Source organism: Camelus ferus, chromosome 13 (genome assembly GCF_009834535.1).
Source record: "Camelus ferus isolate YT-003-E chromosome 13, BCGSAC_Cfer_1.0, whole genome shotgun sequence".
NCBI lineage: Eukaryota > Metazoa > Chordata > Mammalia > Artiodactyla > Camelidae > Camelus > Camelus ferus.
In genome coordinates, this window is record NC_045708.1 from 47,669,029 (window position 1) to 47,686,950 (window position 17,922).

Consider the following 17,922-nt stretch of genomic DNA (forward strand, 5'->3'; position numbering starts at 1 on the left):
ACCCTATAGGATCATCTCACTACCAAATGTCAATTCAACTCTGAGGATGGAAGACAACAAAGTTTTTTTTTTTATCTTATAATGAATTCAAGAATCATTTTCAAAGTGTCTGCTCTGTTCTTGGTACTGAGCTAAGTGTTAATGATGGAGAGGTGGATTGGTCCCAGCCCTGAACAAGTCTACCTTAGTTCCAGGATGCGTTACATAAAACCAGCATTGCAGATAAAAGGTGTTCCAAGAGTCCAACATGCCTCTCCCAACAGGGCATAGCATAGAGAGTGTCACAAAATGAAAACATGGTATAGCAGAGAGAATACTGGGGAATTCAGAACTGAAAAACAATCACCAGATAAAATGGGCCAGGGAAAGCTTACAGAAGGTGAGTTTTTAATACAATATAGTCAGAGAAGTAAAACAGATTTGCTGCAAAGAGAAGAGAACACCAAATCCAGGTTCTAGTCCTGCTGCCCCCTCTGCTAGGTAGCCTTAATCGTCCTGGACATGGTTCTGTCTTCCAGGAACCTACAAGCTGGAACCTTCCCACGCTGGGAAGAACAGCAGCTTTACCAACCCTACCCCTACCCCCATTTACTTGTTCCAGGTGCTTCCAACAGGTGATTTCTCAGAGAGCCTGAGTCAGGAGTCCAAAGGAAGTAAGTGCATTGCCTCCCCAGGCTTCAGAGAATAGATGTGTGGGGCTCATTCCAGCTCAGTAGTTTTGTGGGTTTTGTTTTGTTTTGTTTTTTGCTTTTGATGGGATCAGATGGTTCATTTCCAAAGAGAGTCAGAACTATGTCCTATTTAAGAGCAAGAGCCTCGGATCTGCTTAAATTCTGGATTTGCCTCTTATCCCCTGGGTGACCTTCAGCAATTTATTCCACATCTCTAAGCCTCAGTCTTTGTTAACCTAAAATTTTGGGATAAAGGTACGTACCTCGTAGGGATGTGGTGGGGATTAAAGGATAATGTATACAAACCCCATAGCACTGGGCTGGGCACACGGTAGTTGGTTTAAAAAAGGAGAGAAGTCTGTTGATCCAACGAATGCAAGCCATTGTTACTAATCACACCGAAAGAAAAGCAGGGGACGCACAAACGGCAGTCCCTTCCTTCCCAAATCTGTGCTAGGCAGAGAGCCAGCGTCCTAGAACTTCAAGGGACTTTCGATGGGTGGAACCTAGAACGGGTGGGATCCCGGGGGCCCTCCGGTGGGCGCAGGCGCTGAGAGCTGAGGTGGGTCGCTGTCTCCGGCCACGGGCAGGTCCCTGGGACACCCCCCCCCCCCCCCCCCGGCCAGGCTGGTAACCGAGTCGAGAGCCTGCTCTCGGGCCCGCGGCGTCTCGAGGGGCCGGTTCTGAGGCGGGAGCGAGGCGGAGAGAGGAGGGGCGACCGGGGGAATTTCCCCGCCTCTCTCGCTGCTTCCATAAATCACCGCAGCTGCGGCGGCGGCCGGGCTGGGAAGTGCACGGAGCCGGAGCGCAGCGTGGTGGCACCAGACACCTCCCTTTCCCCCGCCGCTGGCTTTCTCTCAGTGTTTTTCTTTCTTTCTTTCTTCTTTTTTTTAAACCTCTCCCCGTCCACGCCTGGGTGGCTGCCCCAGCCTCGCAGCCCGATAGCCGCTCCTCCTCCGCGGGTGCAGCCGCCCGCCCTCGCCGCCGCCGCCGCCTCGCTCGCCCCGGAACCGCGGGAAGCGAAAGCTCCGCGGCTCCGCCTGTCAGCCCCGCGGCCGCGCACTCGGTGCGGCCGCCGCAGCTCTCGAGAGGCCCGCTGCCCTGCGGGGGCCGCGCCGGCGCCGGGGTCCCGAGGACGGCTGGGGCGGCCGCTTCCTCTCCCGCCTCAGCCGCCGGAGCCCGGCGATGGTGGCCGCCCGCGCTCCCGCGCCGTAGCCGGGCGCCCCCTAAGTTTGGGAGCCGCCGCGGCGCCGAGAGGCGATTGCCGAAGGGCGAGAAAGTTTTGCGGGGTGCGCCGAGCGGGCCCTGGGCGCTCCTCCCGCGGCTCCCTCCCCGCTTCCCGGCGCCTGGAGCCCGTCCGCGGGGAGTGGGGGGAGGCGGCATGGCCCGCGAGCAGGAGGAAGAGGAGGCGGCGGGGGCAGCCGCACTGGCCCGCGGGGGTCGGGGCTTGTTCCGCCGGGCCGGGGCGCGGCGGCCGCCCCTCTGGCTGCTCTGTCTGGCCGCGGGCTGGCTGCTGGGCGCCGGGGCCGACGCCGACTTCTCAATCCTGGACGAGGCGCAAGTGCTGGCGAGCCAGATGCGGAGGCTGGCGGCCGAGGAGCTGGGGGTCGTCACCATGCAGGTAAGGCCCCCCTCGCACCCGCGAACTTGCTAAGCATCCCGCCTCTCTCTCCCTCTCAGAGCCCTGTCCCATCCCCAGTACAAGTTCTCGTGACTGTGCACCGACCTCTCTGGCATGCACAGAGCCCCCCTTTCCCTGGACACTTCTGCCTTCTCCACGAGTCCCCTGACTACACACCAACTCCTCTTCCAGGAGACTCCCCCAATCCCTTTCTCTCGTCTGCAGAAGCCCCTGCCCTTTGCACAGAACCCACTTCCCCAGCCACTCGGCACAGCTCCATTATCTCGGCCAGGGTTCTCTGGTTGCCTTGCACCTCCTTCTCTAATTTGCACGAATTTCCCTCGCAGTCTTGTTTTATCCCGCCACCCTTGCAGACTCCCCTTCCCTCTTTGTGTACCCATCCCGGGGCAGGCGGCCCTGCCTGGCTCGGACGATTTTCCGAGGCCGCCAGTCTACCCCCTTGACCACCTTCTGGGGTCCCTCCGACCGAGGCGTACCGGTGGGTGCCAGGAGGGAAGGCAGCTGCTCCAGGGCCACCTGGGTCCTGGCGGAGAGCAGCCGCGGGAGTGGACTCGGAGCTCCCTTTCCCCGCCTGGGGGCATTGGGGGAGGGGCTGGCCTGGTAGACTTGTCTTGTGTGGGGGACTTTTTGCTTTCTGCTGTTGCTGTTGTCGGTTGCGCGCTGTCCGCTGTAGGATTTTTATTTTGTTTTGTGTATGCCTTTGGGGGAGGAGGAAAAAGGGAATGTAGTGAATAAGGTTCTCATTTCTCTAAATTGTTTACCATGTCAGTCCTCCCCAGGAGAGAAAGTGGGGGGGGGGGCTCAAGAAAGATTGCCTGCGGCTAGTATGGAGTCCTGAAGACGTTACTAATAACCGACAGTCGTAAAAAAAAAATTGCTAAACAGCAACCACCTGGAGATTCTATCTCACCGTTATTTTAACCTACTTGGCCAGAAGGCCCACTCATTTAGGAGAGGTTGAGACGGCATTCTGAAACCTTTGCTATAACATTCTTTACATAAGAGAATGAGGTTATTTTTCGTATTCTACAATAATGGTGATGGACATGCTCTTCGAAAGAACGAAGTTTCCAGGAATGTGTTCTTGGAATAGATTTCTGATTTTGATTCTGCTGTGACCACCCTTCTCCCTCCTAGCGAGAGAGGTGTTTTAAGTCACTTGAGATTAAGATTTCTGGTAACCTCCCTCCCTATCCCCTCTTCCCTCCCAGTCTCCTTCCAAGATGATACAGTTTTTCTAAAGCCAGTCCCACAGACCTGTACCACTGCGGTGAAAGACTATTGTTTTTGTTTTGTTTTGATTTAGGAATGAGGTGAGGTTGAGGAGTGGCTGGTGTGCTTGAAAGGTAAATTCTGTGTTTATTTGAAGATACCAGCCCTGAGGTGCAGTTGAGTCGTATTTTTTTTTTCATTTGCACAATAGACAAGCTTTTAAGATACATCGTTTAACTTTTCTATGTAGATCTTTTAGGTTTTAGATTAAGTTATAATTTTTTTCTATATGCATTTTCTGATTTCTGATGATTTCTGAGAGTTCTTAGGAGTGAGGTGACTTTTAGAGGAAATGGAACTAAAATGTTAGGGAAAAACTAGGATTCTTTTTTCCACTGGTGAATGCTTCAGTTCAGAGCACGAACAATTGTATTTTTGCGTAGACACTCTCTTAATAAAGGGAATTTATTACGTTGCAATTCTAGGCTGTGCTTGTAAGATCAGTATGCATTCATCACCTTCATCCCATCACTAGAGCTGGATGAGGGACCTTAGGATTTTTTTTTTTTTTGCCCCCTCTTCCTCATATAAGCTAAGGACTAGCTTTTTTCTAAGATGCTGACAGCAGTTTTACTGTTTCTCACCCGATCCTTGACAAAAGGTGAAATCGGATCCCAACACATTGTCATTCAGGTAGGAATCCAAAGCAAATGTAGTTTTAAAAGGCTTCCCTGTTGAAAAGGAGACACTTTAGGAAAAAAAAGCTCTGATCAGTGGGGGGTTTGTGCCCAAATGGCCCTTTATCTCCTCCCAACTGGCCTCTTTCTAACACCTTTGCAACCTCATTGTGGAAACTGGCCTCCTGGGGACAGGGTTTTGTCTGGCAAAATGTGAAGTGGCTTCTCTCCTTTTTTGAAAGGAGCAGCACATACTGTATTTAAATTCCTCCTCTTGAGCTGTACATTGATCTGCCACTTGCCTCCATCGGGGAAAATTGGGAAAGAGTCCTTTTTTAATTTTGTTAGACTGCCAGCTTTTCAGGGGAGGGAATACTCATAAAATAAAGTCTAAGGCAGGTTAGATTTCTGGCCCTTGAAACAAAGGTTGCAAGCCTCACATTCTCCTCTGTAAACCTGGGATTTGTTCAGTGGGTCTGAAATTATGTGGGTCTACTTGCCTAAAGTGCTGATTGTATAGCCCTGCCCTGTGACATGTTAGATTTTATAGCTGTGGAGCTAATGTGTTGCTCAGAGGTAGGTAGCCTCACATGGACATTAAGGTGAGCGGGGTCAGACTTCCATCCTTAGATGTGAGGGGGTTGGGGAGAGATGATGTCTCTTTGCAGGAAAAGAATGTCCTCCCTCCATCCAGGGAGTGACTTTTTTCACTTGACATTGGCATTTGGAGCACAGTGCAGACCTTTCAGGACAGCATCTTCTTTGACAAGAAACTTTCTGTAGGTCACTTCTGTATGTTAAAAAGCCTATTTACAGAATTTTGAGTTACTGCTGCTGAGATTCTCCAAAGACCATTTTTAATTTTGAGAAATTGCAAAGTAGCCCCCAAAGGAGGCCTGTTGCCGCCTCTTGAATGACTGCCCATACTGCTCACAGGCGGTCACAAGGAGTGATTTTACAAAAACAAAACCCAGGCCTTCTTTCAGCACTGGAACGTCCCATGGCATAGTTTTTGTGCTTGCTAATAGGGAAGATAGTTTGAAAAGCGGTCTGTCTCGAAGATTTTCTTGGATAGATTTTCTCATGGAGGCTGCCTGCTCGTGTTCTTGTTGTTGTTCCTTTCTAGTAATGGACAGACATAAAAAAATCTAAATGGTTTGCATCAATTTTGCCAGTGCCCTGGGAGAGCTGCCACTGAATACTGCCCCCACTGGCGGCAGACCCCTAGATCATGGGTGAAAGTCAAAAACTTAATCATTGCCCCCTCAGGGGTGTGGTGGAGTGAAGCCATCGATGACGTTAAGATCTGGGGAGCACAGGATGGCTGTGTCTAGGGAGACTTGCGTTTGCCTCTTTCGTTCATGCAGCAAGCCTTTCCCAAGGAGCATCGTGGAATGGGAAGAACTCCCCATTGGGCATTTGGAGACCTGGTTTCCAGTTCTGCAACTTTAGAAGTTGGGTGATCTGCAAAATTGGAGATGGTCATCCTTCCTAGAGATTGGCTCTGTGGACTTCATGGAAATAGTGGCTGTGTGTGTGTGAAGGCACCTGTTGATGTGAAGATGGGGCTGGCGCTGTCGCTGGACGTGGTTGTTCTTAAATGGAGAACTATTAATTGAAAGCTGGCTGGGCACAGGGCACTGTGCTAGCTAGGTGTCGGGATTTACAAGGAGGTATTCCAGCACAGTCCCTTAAAGAGTTTACAGTTTGGAGGAGGAGGTCAGGTTGCACAGGTAAAACAGTTAGGCAACAATGCCTGCTTGTTAGAAGGCATATCTGGGCTCTGGGAGCCATTTCACCAGGCACTTATAAGGCCCATTTAACATTATATGACAATACAGGCTTCCTAACAGCAAGGGCCTGGCACACGGCCAGCGTGCCCGCCTTGATGTTAGCTCTAACTCGGCTCGGCTGGGCTGGGCTGGGCATAGTCACTGGGAACTTGGCAGACACACCAGCAGGTTGGTCAGACAGCTGCTGTGTGGGGCCTGGAAGGAGAGGAGGGTTGGGGGGGGGTAGGGAGGGTCCTTCCAATAGGGACAGAAGAAATAACAGAAGTACAAACTAGAGCTTCAACTCAAGTTGAAGAAAGAGCAGCAGCCAGGACAGACGTAACTCCAGGAACTGAAGGGCGCAGTAGGGGTGAGGCGTTGACTGAAAAGAGAGCAGTGTTAGAAACAGGGGCTGCAGCTGAAGGTGAAAGGGGAGGCCCTCTGTATGCCAGGAAACAGCATGACACAGCTTTAGTGTTCGTTTTTCCATTCATTCAACAAACTTTTGTGGAGGCTTCTATTCTATGAGGGGCCTTGGGTTAGGCTAAGCCAAGCTGGGGATACAAGGTTAAAAAGGTCTGATCCATGCCCTTAAAGCTCTCAACTGATGATGCAGACAGATACAGAAGGAGGTGGTATGACAGACAGAGGAGGAAGTTAGCAAGATGCAGAGAGAGGTGTTAGGAACCAGTGGGCCAGTGCCATGGTAGAGAGGGGAACGGGGCATTATGGGAGTATAGAGAAGAGCTGCCCTAGCCCATCTGGTGAGGTCATGGAAGCCGGACACTCCTCCCGAGGCCTTTTCAGTGGACTGTGAACTGTCCACTCACAGAGGCCAGTCCTGAAAGCAGCCACAGCCCCAGGCATGAAGGGTAACAAAATCAGGAGTTCATCAGACATTCTTACTGCCTTTTGGTGGTACTGGACACGGAAGTTGGTATAACTTGCACGCCTGAGTAGGGGGTGGCTGAACACGAGGTCCCACGTTTTATTTCTTTGGCGATAATACCTGGAGCTTCTGTGCTTATTGGACATAAGCATCTTGGTGGTTCTGCGTAACTGCATGCTGATTTGAGTTCTGTTTAGGTAAGGTTTGCATTTTCCTCTTAATCATGTCCATCCTACCAGGAATGGCATGTTTTAGGGTAGTTTGAATGTGTACTTAGGCAATCAAGAATGTTTTAGGGAAGAATGCAATAATGCAAATAATGTTGTTTGATTCTATGCCTTGTGTGCAATATAAGCCCTGGTGGGAAAACTGCGGTCTTGCTTTCTTCTGAGATTGAACATTTAGAATAGAAGAAAATTGACTATTGATGGATGACTCTGAGTTGAACTTGGTAAGAATGAGCCCAGGGAAGAGCATGTTGAATCACTTCTGGTGGACTCTGCCCCTGGTGTGCTTGGTACTTCCTCCCCTTCCTCTCCACTAATACCTGTCTTAGCTGGCATTGTCGCCTGTGCGTATGTTTTTCCTGCCAGTCGTACTTGAATCTGGAGGGATGTGGGGGAGGGGAAGGGGACGGTTTTACACTTTGCAACGTGGTGCTATTTCTGGTTGCTGCTTGAAGAGTTCCTTCCTTGAGCTTAAGTGGATGAGCAGGCAGGAACCTTGCAGAACTCTGGAAGTTTGGTATTATGTGCAGTGGGATTTATCTTGGATCTGCTTGGACCTGGTATAAAAGCGCATTGGAAGCCAAAATATGAAGGGGCAACAATTTTGACTCAGCTAGTCATTAACTATGTAACTTCCAGCGTTTCATTAAAGCACTCTGACCTTCAGAGTCTTCATGCTTCATTTGGTTAATGGAGGGAAATACCTTTTAGCACAAGGTCTAACATAGAAACAGTCAGTAAACAGAAATAAATACAGGACAGCCGGTTTAGTGCCAGGGCACAGATCCTGGAAGGCAGCAAACATGTAGCTCCCAAGCCTGAATGAAACTGACATCTAATCTTCAGAACCTGCAGATTTCCATGTGGTCAGTCCTCTGGCCCAGGGGTTACCAAAGTGTGGTGCATGGACCTCAGGGATGTGGTACAAAACCATCCTTTGGGGTTTAGGAAGAAAGTAGGATTAGACCTACTATATTCATACTTACTTACTTTTAAACTTTTTTAATACAAAGATTTGAAAAAATACACAGAAGGAAAGAGAATAGCATGAGAATGCCCTTGTACCTCTTGCTTGGCTTAAACAGTTCTCAACTTGTGGTCAGGCTGGTTTCACCTCTGCCGCTGCCTCCATCTGCTCTTCCCTGCCCCCCAGATGATTTTGTAGTAAATTCCAGATATATAATTTCATCCATAAGATTTTTTATTGCCTAATTTAATTTCTATATTAATGTTTTATAAGGTATATAATATATTGGTAAACTAGTAAATAGAATCTGAATTCCATAAAATACGATTATTTTGAAGGGTGTATGCTTTCAATTTTTTATAAAGATGTATCTGGGCAAAATGATCGCTGTGTACTCCAGCCCTTCACAAATAGCTAGTACCTTTGCCCAGCAGTCTCCTTCACCTTCCAGGTGTGACGCCCTATATTCTTTTGGGGAAGCTTCTCTGGGGCCCTTCTTTCCTCCCTTACACATGCCACCTGGCCCTTGTTTTCATGCCTGGCTTTCCCCCACGAGCCTGTGAGGTGCTTTGTTTTCACAGTGGCCTGCTTATAATCGTCTGAGCACGCAGGTTTGACTCGTGCATCGTGGGCCCCGTCTTCTTACTCCCGCTCTCTCCCTCTTCCAGAGGCGGCAAAAGTGAGAAAGAAACAAGGTGAAATAAGCTGGAAGAGTAGTGGGGTGGAAGGGAGGTTGACGAGGAAAAGCTGGATGTTATACATAATTGTTATACATAACTCTCCTGATGAGTCTGTCAGCAGATATTCCCTGGGTGCCTCATGGCAGAATCAGAGGCTGGGAGAGTGCAGGGAAAGTATAGGATACTGATTGCTTTCCCTCCAACAGTTCATTGTCTTGTTAGGGAGGCTAAACCAACTTGTACGGGCCAAGACAGTTTAGAAAGAAACGCTACAATATAGGATCAAGATTACACCTGGGTTTGCTAACTCTAACATTTCCAGGGCTCAGTTGGACAGAATGCACAAGGTGGGCCAGGTGTAGGTCAGTAGGGAGTGGTGTCGGCTGTTGTAAACAGGAGGGCGCATGCCAGGTGCTCCTCAGGCCCTTCCAATTGCTGTCCAGTGACCATGTGGGGCCAGTGTTGCCACATGACTGGTTTTCAGGAGAAGCTGGGTCAATGATTTTTTTATGATGAAATCTCTTAATTCGTAAAATGTTGGCAACTAATTCAGATTTTTTAAAGAAAGACTGTGAGCTAAACCAAACATGTCTGTAGGCTGGATCAGAATTATTCATTGAGCTCCAGGAGGTCAAATCAGTGATTGTGTGTAAAGGTAATGAATGGGGAAGCACCTTTCTGTAATAACAAAGGAAAACTTTCTGATAGGTGAGTTCTCAATTGGATTGTTAAATAGTTTTTGAGTGTTTCTTTGGTGCCTTGCCCTCTGTGAGGGCTGAGAAATCCATCAGTAATTTCCAAGGCAATGACTGTCATGAGACAGGAGGTTCTGGATGCTTGGGGAAAGTGTGTCAGGGATGTTAATCTGCTTGCAGGTGGAGAGGAATTCTGGAAGGCCTCCCAGAAAAAGCGGAATGCGTAGGAGTTGGTTAGTCAAAGAGCGGCATCCCCAGAGGCTCCTTCTGCGATGGCACCTCAGAGGAGGGGAAAGACGGCACTAAGGTTTGGAGTTCAGAGAGCCAGAGGGAAGAGAGTGTACCAGAAGAGGTCAGAGATGTAGCCAGAGGTTGGGTTGTGGGGTCCTTGGAACCGTCATGTCAGTCAAGACATTACATGGCAGGTGACAGAACACCCAGTCTCCCCTGGCTGGGACAACGGAGGAACAAGCTGCCTCACGCGATTGAACGGTCTGGGGCAGACCTTAGGGCAGAGCTAGATGAGGGCTCAGACAACGTGACCAGTACCGTTTCCCTCTTGCACACCCCCTTTCTTAAACAGGTTCTCCCCTTTGTTTCAACATAGCTGGCAGTAGCTTACCAGTAAGTTGGGAATTAGCCAATTATGCCCGAGTCTCGTATTTGGAGGAGATGTGCTCTGGGGGAGAGGGACTAGGAAGCTGGAGAATTTAGCAGCATGGTGCCTCGAAAGCTCAGCTGAACATGATTCAGGATTCAGACGCTGGGAGCAGCCACCAGCTCCCAGGGCCTGTTCCACATCTAGTTTCTGCCTCCTCCAGTCCGGTTCTGGGAGGGTCTGCTCTGCAGTCTCCCTGCTCTGGGCCTGAGCCCAGGCTGGCTGGCCTCCCACTGTGGTCCTGGGGCTGCCCCAGGGCTGTGCGCATCCAGGCTGAGCAGGCCTGCCCTTGGTACGCCTTCTCTCCCCAGCCTGCCAGATCCACAGATCGCTGGGTGCCGTGAGAACTGGGAAGGACCAGAGAGAAGGTCAGATCTGCCTCCCTCATTTACAGATGAGAAACGGAGGCCCAGTGGGGACATGGCTCTCCAGAGATCCCGCCAGTAGTACGCTCTTTTAGGACTCTTGTCTTATGGGTGCTCCATTATTTCAAGAGAAGATTGCTTGAAAATGGGAAAGAAACTTGACTTAAGAACCTTTACATTCCTCTTTGGAAAAAAAAAACGATTTATTTTATGGTTGAAAACTTAAGCTGATAGTCTAATTTGACAGCTGTGTTGGGTTTCTTTTTTTTTTTAGGTTGTTATTTAAATACCTAGAAGTCAGTGAGCCACTAAAGAAATACAAAAAGTTATGAGTTACCACATGATGTTAGATATTTTTAGATATGTTTTAAAAGAACAAATTTAGGTGGCCAATAATTATTTATAATTGTGACCTTGTACCACCAAAGTGATTTTTTAATTAAAAAGGTAAAGCATAAAAAAAATAAAACTTTAGGGGAGAGACAACTTTGGTTTTTTTGGTGTTTGTTTATGTAAAAGCTACACACGGAAATTGCACCTGTAATTTTCAGGCAGAGTTCTATTTTGGAATTGAATTTCAGGACTGCATCTCTCTCCCTAGTTATTAGAAGTATGAAGTTCTTTCTTTTTGTGTGTGTGCGAAAACTGTAATAGTATCATTCCTATGGAGGGGTTGTTTATTTGATTTGATAATGAAACAAAATAAATGGCATTTGAATGCCTCTTTACCTTGCCTTCTTTGTTCTAGGTTCAAAAGAAGTTTCCCCCTACTTCAGATTTCCACAGTCACATGATTTCCGAGTTAATTACAGTTAGAAAAGTACCAACACCCAGAGTGGGTCGACTCAAAAGTAGCTTCTGGTCCATATTTCTTTGGAAATAGTGTGCTTTATTGTCATTGAAGAGTAGAAGCCAGTGGAGGAAATTCTTATCTGTTGTATATGTTAACATCTTCGTTCTGTTCCAACCATAACAGTCATTTTAAAGACTCAGTTAAAGCCCAATCCTGCACCACTTTTTTCCCCTTGGATATTTTTTTTTTCAATTTTATTTTTGCATGGAGTATTTTAAAAGATACTTCGAGGTCCTGGTGGAAGGGCAGTGAAAATCGGCCAGCCGGTGAGAATGAATCTGAATTTTTAATTAGGCTTTGAGTTGTTTCTTCAAAGTGCGGAGACATCATTAGTGATGTAAGTCTTGTTGCATTAGCTGAGACTGACATTTCACTTCAAACGGGGAGAGTGCAGCTGTCCTGTGCAGATAAAAGTTGCCAAGTGCGGAACAGCAAGGTGGATTGGTAGATAATTAGCTGTCCCACATTACTGCAGTGTGGAAGAAGCCTGCCAGTCAGGGGCAGGAAAGAGGAATTATTAGCAGGAGAAAATCCAAGTGTGTCATAAAGCAATTTGGAATCACTTCAGCTGTGGCAGAGCTGATAAGGCGTATGTTAAGGAAACAAGACAAACTGAGTCTGGTTTATGATGGCCAACTTTTTCTTTTTTTACAAATCTTAATTCAAAAGAGGAATGGCCAGAAATTAATGATCCATAAACACGCTGAAGTACAGATTCATCAGCCTGGCTTGACTCCGCATATAAAATAATTAACCAGGTTAAAATAGTCTTCATATTTCCATGTCACTTGAAAATAAAGTGAGGATTCTATATAGGAAAAAAAAATCACAGGGAGGCCATAAAGCCATGACAATTACCGTGGTGTGTATAACCATGAAAAGATATTTGAAGAAGAAAAGTTGAAGTCTGTCACCTCCCTGATAAGTATTGCAATATTTATAAATGGTTTGAGGGTATTTTTATGGCCTTATTGGTGGAGCACATGTTTGTATTTAAATATTGTTAAAAGTTTTTCTGTGATCTTTGCCTTCATCTCCGGGAAATCAGAGGCGTAGGAAGACCTGTTGGGTTTCTTGTCCATCCTCAAGCATTTGCTAACCCAACTGGAACTTCATGGGATTTTTTTGTCCACTGGATTGCTTGCTGTGCCCCTATCAGGATACTGGACTCCTTTGTCCTAATTGCCTCCACGTTTGCTGATTGGTTTTCTCCAAAGCCTGTGGCTCTCCTGGTAGCCCAGGGGCGGTAGGTGCTGAAGTGGTCACGGCACTGCATTCTTCTTGGATGGTGTCCTCTCCGAATGAGAGCTGCAAGTGGCTGCTGCAGGAGACCCAGTTTTCTACTTTTCTGCTCTCTCTTGAGGACCATACTGGGATGTTGCTGCCCTGGGCAGTTTTGGAGAGAGCCTGGAGAACTGAGGTTTTTGGCAGTCTTGGCTACTGGACGCAGAGTTGGTTTTACTGACCCTACGTGGAACAGGAATATTTGCTTCTTTGTAGTCTTGGTAGTTAGGGGGGACCAGATTGTGCTCTGATTTGTGAACCATCTCGTTTGTTATGGGTTGATACCCCAGAGTTAGTGTAAATTCAGATGACCAAGGAGGCCTGGAAATTTTTATTTGCATACATGTGTAATCAGTTCATAAGCATGGGCAAGAGTTGCGAACAGTAAAGCTTTGTACAGTTGAGAGTTATCAGAGCGTGAGCTCTCAGCAGAAAAAGCCCACATTTATTCATCTGTATGGTCCTGGTATGGTTAGCATTGTCTCTGGCACTTGAAGATTCAAAAAATGTCTGGACTATAGAAATTGTGTGGCCATCTTTAAACAGTAACTTTCTAACAGTTACTATTCTGAATTTAGCTTTTACCACTATGTTTCATGTGTCAGTTTCATTTCCTCCTCTCGACTCAAGGGTCTTGAGCCTGCACTTGCTACTGAAGATTTAAAATGTTCCAGATAAGTGACAGTGTCTAGCAGAGTAAGCACATTAGGACTCTAAGTATTAGTTGGTTCTCATGTCTAATTTCTTCATGTTACAGGAAGTTGAGGTATATAGATCGAGGACATTTAGGAATCTAAAAAACACAAAAATAGTGTGTACTTGCAGATTATGTACTTGGAGCTACTTTATCCTAGAGGTTAAATTCGTCGGTCCAGTTAATGAATGTTTATTGAGCACATACTATATGCCAGGTACTATGCTTGGATTTGAGTTCATGGTTAAAAGGAGACAGGAGCTCTACTTGTACAGAGTGTACCACCTACTAGGGGAAATAGACATTAAAGAAATAATCATATGAATAAATATAAATTATAAACTTTTGAGTAGTGTTATAAAGGAAACAGGGGCTATTAGAAAGACTTCCAGGGATATCCTTTAAGATAAAAATGTCACTTCTCTACTTAAAATTCTCTAAAGGTTCCCATCTGACCCAGAGTAGAATCTAAAACTACAGTGGCCTTCATAGCTGATGTGATCTGGTCTCTGATATGCTTATGGCCTTATTTCTTCTCTCCCCTCCTCCTACCAACCTTCCCCCTCCCCTACTCCCACACACACATGAAACGTTCCTCCAAGCAGACACTTGCCCAGGAGCCTTTGAACTTCCCTTTGGGAACAGCAAACAAAACTTTTCCTGCCCATCTTCTTTAAAACCCCCTTGACTCTCCTCACTCTTTCTCCTTAACCCTGTTCATTTTGTATGTCACCTCCCCCAACCTCCCACAGGTAAGCTTTATATTTATTGTTCACTGCTGTTTTCCTATGGAATGGTGCTTGGCATCCAGTTCCTCAACAAATACTCATTGGTCAAGGCGAATGGGAGTGACAGCTCAGGACTGGGTGGCATGGAAAGGAATCAGAGCCAATCAGGGGAGAGGTTTGGTGGGTGGGGGTTAGCCAAAGAAGGGGGAGCCAGTCAGGGAGGGCTGGGGGCTAGCATTCAAACAGAGAGGAGAGCCTGTGCAGAGGTCTTGAGAGGCCAGACTTTGGTATACTTGAAGAACTGAAAGCAAGCCAGGCAGCTGATGTATTAGCATGCCAAGAGGACGATGCAGACGAATTTGAACCTCATTCCTGATCGATGCAAGTATAATTGTTTCTCTGTATCACTTTTGGCCATGTCTTTACCAGTAAGGACCCGTTAGAAGGGTGAAGATACATAGTGAAAGGCCCCGGATCTGAAGAGGTCTGGGGGATGGAAAATCTTTGGCAGGCCCTTTGTTTCTTTCTTCCAGTTGAGAGAGAAGGGGAGAGGGGAGGTAGCTTCATTAAAAATTAAAATATGGCTTCATTGTTCCATACGTATAAATTAAAAAATATATATATGCTCATACTTCCCATATTATTTCTTCTTTTTCTTGGAAGGAAAAAAAAAACTTCTAGAGCAAACTCTGCCTACAACACTGAAGTCCTGCAATGATGATTCAGATGTACTTTTCCTCATTGTATTTCACCATTTATTCATTCACTCATATAGATAGATGGATGGATGGATAGACAGAGACAGATTTAAACATAGTGAAATGTACTGTTTTTATTTTTCTCCCTGCAGATAGCAATGATCACTTTTTAAGGTGGCCTTGAAATTTTAGGACTAAATCTTTGTGAAGTGCGTCCAACATTTTTCATTTTAATTTAAAAATTATAAAATGTATACAACAAAAAATTTTTTTATTGTACTCATTTTTGAGGGTGCAGTTCTATGGCATTAAGTACATTCACATTGTTGTGCAGCCATGATCACCATCCATCTCCAGAACTTCTTCATCTTCCCCAACTGAAACTCTGTACCCATTAAACAATAACTCCTCACTACCCCCTCCCCCCAGCTCCCGGCAACCACCATTTACTTTTGATCTTCATGAATTTGACTACTTTAGGTACCTTGTATATGTGGAATCATGCAATATTTGTCCTTTTGTGCCTGATTTATTTCAGTTACCATTTGTCTTCAGGGTTCATCTATGTTATAGCGTGAATCAGAAGTTCCTTCTTTTTTAAGGCTGAATAATATCCCATTGTATGTATATACCATTATTTTGTTTGTCAGTTCATCCATCGATGGTCCCTTGGGTTGCTTTCACCTTCTGGCTACTGTTAAAAAAAAAAAAAAAATGCTACTATGAACATGGGTGTATGATAATTGTTTGAGTCTCTGCTTTCAACTCTTTTGGGTATATACCCAGAAGTGGAATTGCTATATCATATGATAATTCTATGTTTAATTTTTTTGTTGAATAGTCATACTGCTTTCCATTAGTGGCTGCACCCTTTTACATTCTTAACAACAATTCACAAGAATTCTAATTTTTTCCACATTCTTGTCAACAATTATTTTTGCTTTTTGTTCATAATAGCCATCCTAATGGGTGTGAAGATGTACTCTTTTTAAAAATATTCTTTTCTACTGTGGTTTATTACAACACATTGAATACAGTTCTCTGTGCTGTACAGTAGGACCATGTTGTTTATCTATTTTATATATAGTAGTTTGTATCTGCTATCCTAAACTCCTCATTTATCCCTATCCCACCCCTTTCCCCTTTGGTAACCATTGTTTGTTTTCTATGTGAGCCTTTCTGTTTTGTAAATAAGTTCATTCATAGCATATTTTATATTCCACATGTAAATGATAACATGATATTTGTTTTTATCTGTCTGATTTACTTCACTTAGTATGATAATCTCTAGGTCCATCCATGTTGCTGCAAATGGCATTATTTCATTTTTTTTATGCCTGAGTGATGTTCTGTTGTATATATATACATACCATATCTTCTTTATCCATTCTTCTGTCAGTGGACATTTAAGTTGCTTCCATGTCTTGGCTGTTGTTAACAGTGCTGCTGTGAACATTGGGGTGTGTGTATCTTTTTGAATTAGAGTTTTCTCCAGATATATTGCCTAGGAGTGGGATTGCTGGATCATATGGTAAGTCTAGTTTTAGTTTTTTAAGCAACCTCCATACTGTTCTCCATAGTGGCTGCACCAATTTACATTCCCGCCAACAGTGTAGGAGGGTTCCCTTTTCTCCACACCCTCTCCAGCATTTATTATTTATAGACTTTTTAATGATCATTCTGACTGGTGTGAGGTGATACTTCATTGTTGTTTTGATTTGCATTTCTCTAACAATTGTTGAGCATCTTTTCATGCACCTATTGGCCATCTGTGTGTCTTCTTGGGAGATATGTCTGTTTAGGTCTTCTGCCCGTTTTTGGATTGGGTTATTTGTTTTTCTGTTTTTTGTTTTTGTCATTGAGTTGTATGAGCTGTTTGTATATTTTGCAAATTAAGCCCTTGTTGGTTGCCTTGTTTGCAAATAGAAAATACACTCTCTTTGATGTAGAGTTCCATGAATTTTGGTAAATGCATACCATGTAATTCTCACCATGATCCAGATACAGAAGTTTCATCACCTCCAAAATTCTCTGATGCTGTTTCTTTGTAGTCCAGTCCCCCTGCCACTCTCACCCCAACCTGGAACCCGAGAAAACCATCTTCATCTCTGTAATTTTGCTTTTTCCAGAGTGTCATATAAATGGATGCATTATGGTATGCATTTTGAGTCTGGCTTTTTATATTTACCAAATACATTTAAAATTCATCCATGTTGTGTATATGAGTAGTTTATTCCTTTTTATTGCTGAGTAGAATCCCACTTTGTGGTTGTACCACAGTGTCTATCCATTCACCAACTGAAAGACATTTGAATTTTTTGAAGTCATAAATCTATAAATATTTCTACTGTAGCCATCTTGACAAGTTTTTGTTTGAACATAATTGTTCATATTTCTAGGGGTGGGATTATTATGTTAAGTGTATGTTAAACTTTGTTGGAAATTGCCAGTTTTTAAAGGGGCTGTTTAATCGTGTATTCCCACTAGCAATGGATAAAAGTCCAGCTCCACACTCTCACCAGAACTTGACTGGGTCAGTCATGTTAATGTTGGCCATTAACATGTGTGAAGTGGTATCACGTTGTGGTTTTAATGAACATTTTCCTAATCAATAATGCTGCACAGTATTTTTTTTTTTCATTTACCTATTTGCCCTTTGTGTGTGTGTGTATGAAATGTCAAAACCTTTGCCCATTTTTACATTGGGTTGTTTCCTTATTGTTCCTTATTTAAAAAACAATTTACTGATTTTTATTAAATTTGTAGATTTGTACAATGATCATTACCGTCTAGTTTTACAACATTTCTATTACTCAAAGTTCCTATGTGCCTGTTTGTTGTTGAGTTTTTGAGAGGTACTTTAAAAAAAAAATTCAGATGTACTTTTAATTTTCCTTAGGAGTGCCAAATTCTACTGTGTGGTGGGTTTTTTTGTTTGTTTGTTTGTTCTTGCTTTTGTGGCATTGTTTTTACAAGAAATTGGCTTTCATAGCTTAAAGAATAAGGATGCCCGGATTAGAAAGAATAAAGCAGAATCGAGGATAGATAAAAGTCTTTAAAAGAGAGCTGTGGATTTTGCAGTTGTTGTTTTCAGCTAAAAACAAAGCGTTATGTAAGAGTTTGGGCGAATGTGGCCTGTGTGGGTCCTTAGACTTAGTCGCTCTGCTCGTGACTATTGGCGGATCTCCCATCAGGCCCACACTGCCCTGG

At 45.0% G+C, this 17,922-nt stretch overlaps 1 protein-coding gene across 4 annotated transcripts in view; it reads left to right on the forward strand.

Moving 5' to 3' along the window:
- Positions 1-1,325: 1,325 nt before the first annotated feature.
- The window catches only part of CACHD1 (cache domain containing 1), a 213,124-nt gene continuing 196,527 nt past the window's right edge, over positions 1,326-17,922 (forward strand). Inside the window, exon 1 of one of the 4 annotated variants that reach the window (XM_006181264.2) lies at positions 1,326-2,292. In XM_006181264.2, the coding sequence (XP_006181326.2) occupies positions 2,053-2,292 (240 nt within the window). In that variant the 5' untranslated portion in view covers positions 1,326-2,052. The remainder of the gene's footprint in view (positions 2,293-17,922) is intronic. The other 3 variants (XR_004325118.1, XR_004325119.1, XM_032494478.1) reach the window with 3 other exon arrangements.